Source organism: Arachis ipaensis, chromosome B9, assembly GCF_059453495.1.
Source record: "Arachis ipaensis isolate K30076 ecotype BB chromosome B9, ASM5945349v1, whole genome shotgun sequence".
Lineage (NCBI taxonomy): Eukaryota > Viridiplantae > Streptophyta > Magnoliopsida > Fabales > Fabaceae > Arachis > Arachis ipaensis.
Window position 1 is genome coordinate 4,651,181 of NC_142444.1, and position 9,608 is coordinate 4,660,788.

The 9,608-nt window shown below is 44.6% G+C and overlaps 1 protein-coding gene across 1 annotated transcript; it reads right to left on the bottom strand.

Annotated features, from left to right (window-relative positions):
- Window positions 1-8,164: 8,164 nt before the first annotated feature.
- On the bottom strand, window positions 8,165-9,151 carry LOC148543568 (uncharacterized). Its single transcript, XM_088498123.1, has one exon. The coding sequence runs from the start codon at window positions 9,149-9,151 to the stop codon at window positions 8,165-8,167; it is 987 nt and encodes a 328-aa protein (XP_088354249.1).
- Window positions 9,152-9,608: the final 457 nt, after the last annotated feature.

Genomic DNA, 9,608 nt, shown 5'->3' on the forward strand with positions numbered 1-9,608 from the left:
TAGAACCCTCTTTTTGAAAAGTCTTCAGTTTTAGCCAACACTGCAATGAAGATGAATTTCATGCATGAAAGAACAATAAACAAAAACAAGCATATAGAAGATGGAACCTCTAAAGTGCGGTCCCTTTGGTGAGTGAAGTTTGGTTATAACTTATATAAGAAAAGGCCTTTTAAAAAAAAGTCATGTCCATTGTAGTTCAATGCAGGTATAACATGATTTGATGATGACATAGAAGCTCTTTTGGAATCAATTGGGCTTGACATAGGTATTGTCCTCTCTAAATTTGGCAACTTGACATCTTATCATTTGCTCCACATGGGGTTGAACAAACATGTGGCTGCTTTCCAAAATATGTATGATGAACTTGCAGGAAGTGAAGCATTCATATTGATGATATATTGGGCCATAGGTGTGTCACTGTTTAAGTCAAATGGTCAATAATGTTAATTTTTCAGCAGAAAACAGAACATAGACATGAAAGAAAATCAATTTAAAGACAATAACAAAAGCACAAAATCTCCAAAGGTATATGTTCCTCCACAAAATGAAGCTTCATTTCTCCTTTACCATAAACTTGCTCTGTTTTCAATCTAAGATATCTACTTCTTTAGCAATAGAAAACAATAACAATAATAAAGCATTTTATCTAGCATGACATTCTCCATGGCTTGTAGAGAGCAAGAGGCAAAATCATAGTTCCAATCTCAAAATAAAATCCCAATTCATTGTATGTATCAATGGAACAATTTGCATTAGCATGGGAAATTTCAGTACAAGTACAATAAAAACTGATTCATGTGGTATTTTCCGATCATGCACTAACACAATAAGCAGATGGCAATTAATACAAGTAGTAATTTCAAAATGTTTATTTTATCTCTACAATATAAAAGGATATTTTACATCTCACAATATTATATTATTATTATTCTTGGGCACAACATTTCTCCTTTCTAAAGCCACACAACCTATAATATTACTACTCAAATGAAACATAAATTGCATTTCCATTTGTCCTAATCAACTTCTTCAATCTTAGGACCAGCACCATTGTTGCCACCAGATGAAGCATTTCCATAAGATGCACCATCTGCACCACCTCCCATAGGCACATCACCAGCACCACCACCACCTTGGTACATCTTGGAAATTATTGGATTACACAAACCTTCCAACTTCTTCAACCTATCTTCAAATTCATCCACCTCAGCCATTAATAAGGAGAGAGATCACACTTTACTAAATAATTGAAGAAAAAAATTGAGAAAATCTATTCTCTATATATAAATCTCTAAAATTTTGTTGTGATGAATTCATAAATTCTTTTAGAAAATAAAATATTAAACAAGTTTAAGAAAAAATTGGGAAGGACAAGGACTAAATAAGTAAAAAAAAAAAGTATCAAATAAGTTGTGGAGGAATTAAAAATGCTAGAATTATTCATAAAGATTTGTAGCTTATGATATTATCATTCATCTTTTACCATTGCAATTCTTGAAAGACTTATTTAACATATTTTTTTAAGTTTATTTTAAAATTTTTAAGGATTTTATTTTAAATAAATAAATTAAATTCTATATCTATTGTTCATACCCTGGCCCAATAAATAGGGCCCAGGATCCAAGCAAAGAAGCCCAACCCAAAGGGGTTGGCCCTCCCCCAGTACCAGCCTTCATCCCCAGAAGTCGGTACTGAACACGACCTGCTCCAAAGAAGTCGGATACGAGGGTTAGCTGGCAGATAACACTCATTCGAATGAGTAACTGCCCCTAGAAACTCTCTAACCACCTTATAGAGCCATATCTTAACCTCCCTAAGATATGGGAACGGTTATCCACCTAAAAAGGTGGCACTACTTCAGCGGTGGTTATTGGTTCACCACTATAAATACCCTGACATCCCTCAGGTATCACTAAGTCCAATACATTCTCAACTTGCTCACACTCTTGCTAACTTAGGCATTGGAGTGTCTTTGCAGGTACCACCCCCCATTCTTCCACACGCACAAGTCGGACGGAGGAACACCGAGTTTCAGGTTCACTCGATAGTCACCTCCCTCACGCGTTTGGGCCAACCAACGTCATCCGGCCCACTAATCTCTGGTTACCCACCGTAACATTGGCGCCGTTGCCAGGGACCCGAGAGATTAACCAGCGATGGCGGAAAGATCCCCTGAAGAAGGTCATGTGGAGACAGATTCTGATAAAGAGAATTTGAACACTGGAAACAATGAAGCAGATCAGAACCTCCACCAGGAAGCCAATGATCAAAATAAGGAAGGCACCTCCGGGATCAAAAATCCGAAGGTGAACTCCTCGGAGGGGCGCGAGTCAGAAAAAGAAGGACCCCCTCTCGCTAGCGAGCTTATGGGACTAATCCATAGCCGCCTCGAGCAGCTAGAACAGGAGCGGGAACGACAAAGGGAAGCTGAAAGGAACCTAAAAGAGGAGATGGAGCGACGAAAAGAGTTAGAAAGAAAACTCTTAAAGTTAGAATCATCCCTCAAAGGTCGGAATTCCCACGACGATAGAGAAGATTCTCCCTTAGGAGAGAAAGATCCGTTTAGCGAGGACATAATGAGGGCAAAAGTTCCGAGAAACTTTAGAAGCCCCGATATGGACCTCTACGATGGAACCACCGATCCAAAGCATCATCTGAGCAACTTTAAAAGTCGGATGTATCTGACCGACGCTTCTGACGCTACGCGATGCAAAGCTTTCCCGACAACCTTGTCAAAAGCAGCGATGAAGTGGTTCGACAGTCTCCCTCCGAGGTCAATTACTAGTTTTGAAGACCTCTCAAGAAAATTCTTGATGAGGTTCTCCATCCAGAAGGACAAAGTAAAACATGCACCAAGCCTCCTGGGAATAAAACAGGAGGTCGGGGAATCCTTACGGGCCTATATGGAAAGATTCAACAAAGCATGTTTGGAGATTCAGGACCTGCCCACCGAGGCAGTCATCATGGGGCTAGTCAATGGTCTTCGAGAAGGACCCTTCTCACAGTCCATATAAAAAAGACACCCCGCCTCTTTAAATGATGTACAGGAAAGAGCTGAAAAGTACATCAATATGGAAGAAAACGCCAGACTAAGAGACCTGAGTTTGCGACTCGGACACCCTCCCTCAACGAAAGAGAGGGAGAGAGAAGCTAAGAAGAAGGAAGAACTCGGCCTCGATAGGCCAAGAAAATATCACTCTTATACTCCACTGAAAATTCCTGTAGTGGATGTATACAGAGAAATTTGCAATACCGAAAGGCTGCCTCCCCCCAGACCCATTAAAAATAAAAAAGGGGGGAGCCGCGGTGATTACTGTGAGTACCATAAGATATATGGGCACTCCACAAACGACTGTTACGACCTTAAAAATGTGATAGAAAAGTTGGCCAGAGAAGGTCGGCTTGACAGATATCTCATAGAAAGGTCGGACGGTCATGGAAAAAGAAAGCGAGAAGATACGGATAGAAGAGACCCACCACCACAAACTCCGGAGAGACATATCCATATGATCTCAGGAGGATTTGCGGGAGGAGGACTCACAAAATCCTCTCGTAAAAGACATCTCAAGAGAGTCTACCAGGTCGAAGAGGGGTCCTCCGATCTTCCGACCATTTCATTCACAAAAGAAGACGGGCGAGGAGTAATCCCTGGGCACGACGACCCAGTGGTAATTACCATGATCCTAGCAAATGTCCATCTACACAGAACACTAGTAGACCAAGGAAGCTCAGCAGACATCCTCTTTAAGCCCGCTTTCGACAAACTAGGTTTAGATGAGAAAGAGTTAAGAGCCTACCCCGACACCTTGTACGGATTAGGTGACACGCCAATAAAGCCACTAGGATTTTTACCCCTCCACACCACCTTTGGAAAGGGGGAAAAATCAAAGACTCTGAGTATAGACTTCATAGTCATCGACGTGGGGTCGGCCTATAATGCTTTAATCGGCAGAGCTACCCTTAATCGACTCGGAGCGGTGGTATCGACGCCCCACCTCTGCATGAAGTTCCCGACCTTGTCGGGGATAGCAACGGTGAGGGGAGATCAGAAGCTGGCAAGGAAGTGCTACAATGAAAGCGTAAACCTGAGAGGAAAAGGCAAAGAAGTCCACACAATAGAACTCGGGGGAGCAAGGGTTAAAGAAGAGCTGCGACCACAGCCCGGGGGAAAAACTGAGGAGATTCAGGTCGGCGAAGAGGAAGGGAAAAACACTCACATAGGAGCCAACCTAGGGGAAACCCTAAGACAAAGGTTGACTAAGCTCCTAAGAGATAACTCCGATCTCTTCGCCTGGAAGGCCTCCGACATGCCTGGGATAGATCCCGAGCTCATGTCTCACAAGCTCTCGGTCTACTCAGGGTCCCGACCTGTACAACAAAGAAGACGCAAGCTCGGCCCAGAGCGAGCCCTAGTAGTAGAAGAGCAAGTGCAGGCGCTCCTAGAAGCCGGTTTCATCAGAGAAGTCAAATATCCAACATGGCTAGCCAATGTAGTGCTAGTCAAAAAACAAAACGGTAAATGGAGAATGTGCGTCGACTACACCGACTTAAATAAGGCATGTCCCAAGGACCCTTATCCACTACCAAGTATTGACGCCCTAGTGGACTCTAGCTCGGGGTATCAATACCTGTCATTCATGGACGCTTACTCAGGATATAACCAAATCCCGATGTATGAACCAGACCAGGAAAAAACATCATTCATCACGCCCAGAGCCAACTATTGCTACGTGGTCATGCCATTTGGATTGAAAAATGCAGGAGCCACATATCAGAGGCTGATGAATAAGGTGTTTGCCCCACACTTAGGGAGCTTAATGGAAGCATATGTCGACGATATGTTGGTAAAAACCAAGGAGGAAGTTGACCTCCTATCGGACCTCTCACAAGTCTTTGACACCCTAAGGTCGCACGGGATGAGACTAAATCCTGCAAAGTGCGCCTTCGCAGTAGAGGCAGGAAAATTTCTAGGATTCATGCTAACACAAAGAGGGATCGAAGCCAATCCCGACAAGTGTAGAGCTATCCTAGAGATGAAAAGCCCGACTTGTTTGAGAGAGGTCCAACAGCTGAATGGCCGACTAGCAGCTCTCTCCAGATTTTTGGCAGGATCAGCATTAAGATCCCTTCCACTGTTCTCCCTACTGAAAAAGGGGCACCAGTTTGAGTGGACTCCCGAATGCGAGGAGGCGTTCCAGGAGTTCAAAAAGTTTTTGAGCCAACCTCCTATCTTGACCCGACCTATAGCCGGAAAAGACCTCGTCCTATACCTATCCGTGGCAGACAAGGCTGTCTCAGCAGCCTTGATAAGAGAAGACGAGGTCAGTCAACACCCAATCTATTTCATCAGTAAAGTACTACAGGGCCCTGAGCTAAGGTATCACAAATTAGAAAAGTTTGCCTACTCCTTAGTAATAGCCTCTCGAAGGCTACGGCCTTACTTTCAGGCTCACACAATAAGAGTCCGCACGAACCAACCCATGAAGCAAATCCTCCAAAAGACGGATATTGCGGGAAGAATGGTCCAATGGGCAATAGAGCTCTCCGAGTTCGACTTGAAATACGAAACTCGGACGGCGATTAAAGCCCAGTGCCTCGCCGACTTCATTGCAGAATACGCAGGGGATCAAGAGGACAAACCAACTACCTGGGAACTCTACGTGGATGGATCCTCCAATAAAACAGGAAGCGGCGCAGGCATAATACTGGTAGATGAAAGGGGAACCCAGATAGAGGTTTCCCTCAAGTTTGAATTCCCAGCTTCAAATAATCAGGCAGAATACGAAGCCTTGATCGCAGGATTGAAGCTGGCAGAAGAAGTCGGTGCTACGAAGGTGAAGGTATACAACGACTCCCAAGTGGTGACCTCCCAAATAAGTGGGGAATATCAGGCAAAAGACCCAACTATGAAAAGGTACTTGGAGAAAGCCTCGGAGCTCCTGGGGCGCTTTGCAGAAACCGAGGTAAAACACATAACTCGGGATCTAAACAGCAGAGCAGACGCTCTATCCAAGCTAGCAAGTACCAAGCCAGGAGGAAATAACAGAAGCTTGATCCAAGAGACTCTCCAGGAACCTTCAGTGGTAAAAACGGAAGACACACTAGAAGTCTTTGAAGTGGTCGGATTAAACCTCGGATGGATGAACCCCTTAGTCGAATACCTAAAATTCGACATCCTCCCTAAGGAGGAAAAAGAAGCCCAGAAAATCCGAAGGGAAGCACAACACTATACCTTGGTGAAAAATGTTCTCTACAGAAGGGGGATATCAACACCATTGTTAAAGTGTGTACCAACCTCAAAAACCACCGAGGTGTTGGAGGAGGTACATAGCGGAATCTGCGGGAACCATCTCGGAGCCAGGTCATTGGCCAGGAAAGTGATCCGAGCTGGATTCTATTGGCCAACCCTACAGAAAGATGCCACAGAATTTGTGAAAAAGTGCCAGCCGTGTCAGATGCATGCAAATTTCCACGTGGCTCCCCCAGAAGAGCTCATTAGTATCACTTCTCCATGGCCCTTTGCAAAATGGGGAATGGACTTGTTAGGCCCTTTTCCCCAAGCGCCAGGACAAGTTAAATACCTAATAGTGGGAATAGATTATTTCACAAAGTGGATAGAAGCAGAACCACTGGCCACCATCACTGCACAAAGAAGTTGGAGGTTCCTCTACAAAAATATAATCACAAGGTATGGGATACCTTATTCCATTACCACAGATAACGGAACCCAGTTCACCGACTCCACCTTTAGAAGCCTGGTAGCCAGTATGAAAATTAAACACCAGTTCACCTCGGTGGAACACCCACAAGCCAATGGGCAAGCCGAAGCAGCCAACAAAGTCATTCTGGCAGGGCTGAAGAAAAGGTTACAAGAGGCGAAAGGAGCTTGGGCTGAAGAGCTCCAACAAGTACTATGGGCTTACAGAACAACCCCCCAATCCGCCACTGGAGAAACACCCTTCCGACTAGTCTATGGCGTAGAAGCCATGATCCCAATAGAGGTCAATGAGCAAAGCCCAAGAGTGATCTTCCACGACGAGATCAGGAATATACAGGGGCACAAAGAAGAGCTCGACTTGCTCCCTGAAGTCCGAGAAGAAGCTCAGATAAGAGAAGCAGCGTTGAAACAAAGGATGACTACAAGGTACAACAAAAAAGTCATTCGAAGGAGTTTCACCCCTGACGACTTAGTCTTAATCAGAAACGACATTGGAATCAACAAATCGGGGGAGGGAAAACTCGCTGCTAATTGGAAAGGACCATACAAAGTCAAGGAGGTCTTAGGAAAAGGCTATTATAAGGTGACCGACTTAGGCGGCACCGAGTTACCAAGGTCATGGCATGCTTGTAATATGAAAAGGTACTACAGTTAAAAGCGAACTCTACTCCCTGATGTACTCTTTTCCCAGCTTCATGATTTTTTCCCAGAATCAAAGGGTTTTTTCTGAAGAAGGGTTTTTAACGAGGCATCATAGTAGGGACTAAGGGAAATAAATTATCAAAAGCCCTTAGTAGCAACAAGGTACCTCCTCGATTAATAAAGATCTTTTTTTCATCTTAAATATCTCTTTTAAATTCCCTTTTTTATTTTCTTTCTACGAAACGCGCCGATTTAAGCTCGACAAAACGTGAAAATCCCATGAACCGACCTAGATGGTCGTCAGGATAAAACGACGAGGTACAAGTCGGCGTAAAGAGGCTATAGAAGTCGATCATGATAAACTCGGGAGCAGTCCGACTCATAAGTCAGAATGCGAAACCGAGTAAAATTAAAATGAATCGCAAAAGTAGCCTAAGTCACGAAAAGCTCGATAAAACGAAATTGAGTACTAGGAATAACAAAAAGAGATAGGAGAAACTAAGAAAAATTGTAAGGCTGCCTTGAAGATCAAGGAGATTCAGAAAGGCAGGCAAGCCCCAAAGAAAGGTTTTTCTAGAAAAGATCAAAGAGTCAAAGGAACCACGAAAAGCATGCGCGCATAAGGTAACTCAAAACCCTTATCCAAAAGGGCATTTATTTAACGCTAAATTAAACCCTTATTAAAAAAGGGCATTACTGTTTTGTTTACGGCCTTAAAAGGCCAACAAATCGTTCAAAACACCAACAAATAAATATAAAGAGTTTAAAAAGAGGGGCCCACAGGCCGGGCCCCAATAGCCAAAATCACTTTTTTAGAAGATCACCACCAGCAGAGTCAGGGGGAACGCCAGGAGCAGGAGTTGAAGAGGAAGTCGGGAGGATGGTAGAAGAACTCGGAGCGTCCTTAGAGCGAGGAGGGGACTCTACGATCCTCTGCCCCCGAGTCTTTAAATCAGACTCAGACTCCACTATGGGGACAGGAGGATCCACGATGGCACCATCAATAACAATCTTATCAGGGTCCAATGGAGAAAGGTCCAAGTCAGGAGCAATAACTCCGACCTGTTCCTTGAAAATCCTCCAGGCCTCGTCAGCACCATCCGCAATAGAGTCCTCCAACTCGGTATAGGCCTTCCGAGCGTTCAGCAAGTCATTCTTTACAGACACAAGATCAGCAAACAAACTGTTGTAGCTGGCTTGCGCTGCTTTCCTCAAATCCATCTCCATATTGCATTGGGCTTGCAACTTCTTCCCCTTCTCTCTGAGGCTGTCCCTTTCCTCCGTCAGTTTGGCGACTTTCCCCTCCAACTCCTTCTCATGCTCCTGATATATACGAAGCCTACCCTCCAGCTCCTCGACCCTCGAGGTCGTCCCTAAAGAGCTGATGGGAGTCTTCTCAAATATATCCAAGAGTTTGCCACAAACCCCCGCCGTCTTGAGACTCTCCTCAACCACAGTAGTGAGGTAGTGCCGAACAGAAACATCATCCATACTCATACGAGCATGAGAATAGATGTTCTTTCGGACGAACGCAAGAGCGTCCGCCTCACCAGAAGCGCCAGACTCTAAGGTCTTGCGCTTCTTTGGCTCTGGTTCGGGAGTAGGTCGGACGGGAGGAGGTGGCAGAGAGGAAGCAGAGGAAGAAATTACAATAGGTTGAGAGGGAGTCCCAACGTTCCGAGGAGGAGGAGGGGGAGAGACAACCGTCCTAACACCTCCAAACCTGGCTCGAGACTTTGCCTTGGCTTCCTGAACCCTCTGGTAAGACTCTTGAGCGTTTTTCTTTGCCATCTCTGCAAAAACAAATTGGTAGCTAAAATCAGACAAAGTCGGTAAAAGAAATTGCAAGTCGGAAATAAGCGAGAAACGCAAAAAGCTACCTAATTGTGACTGGACAAAGGTCGGCGACCCCTGGAGAAATTTTTTAGTATCCAAGTATGGGGCCCTCCCCCACGCTTCTCGGAGGAACCCCACAATGGCTGCTTCTACCTCATTTAAGTCATCTAGACCATATTTCTCGCAAGGGGAGGCCTCCAGCCAATATAAAGGAAATCGGGGAGAAGAATGATCATCCAGGAAAAAGGGGTGGTGACCCTCTACAGCTTGCACTTTGAAAAAGTAGTTCTTGAAGTCATGAAAGGACTCGTCAAAAAGGGTAAAAAGTCTCCGACCTTGTATGGCTCGGAACGACACCCACTGTTGTTTATTGTTTAGCCCACTGAAGGGTTTTGTCATATGAAAAAGATGG

Excerpts from the sequence above, each read along its gene's own strand:
- LOC148543568 (XM_088498123.1), bottom strand. The coding sequence starts at position 9,151 with ATGGCAAAGAAAAACGCTCAAGAGTCTTACCAGAGGGTTCAGGAAGCC.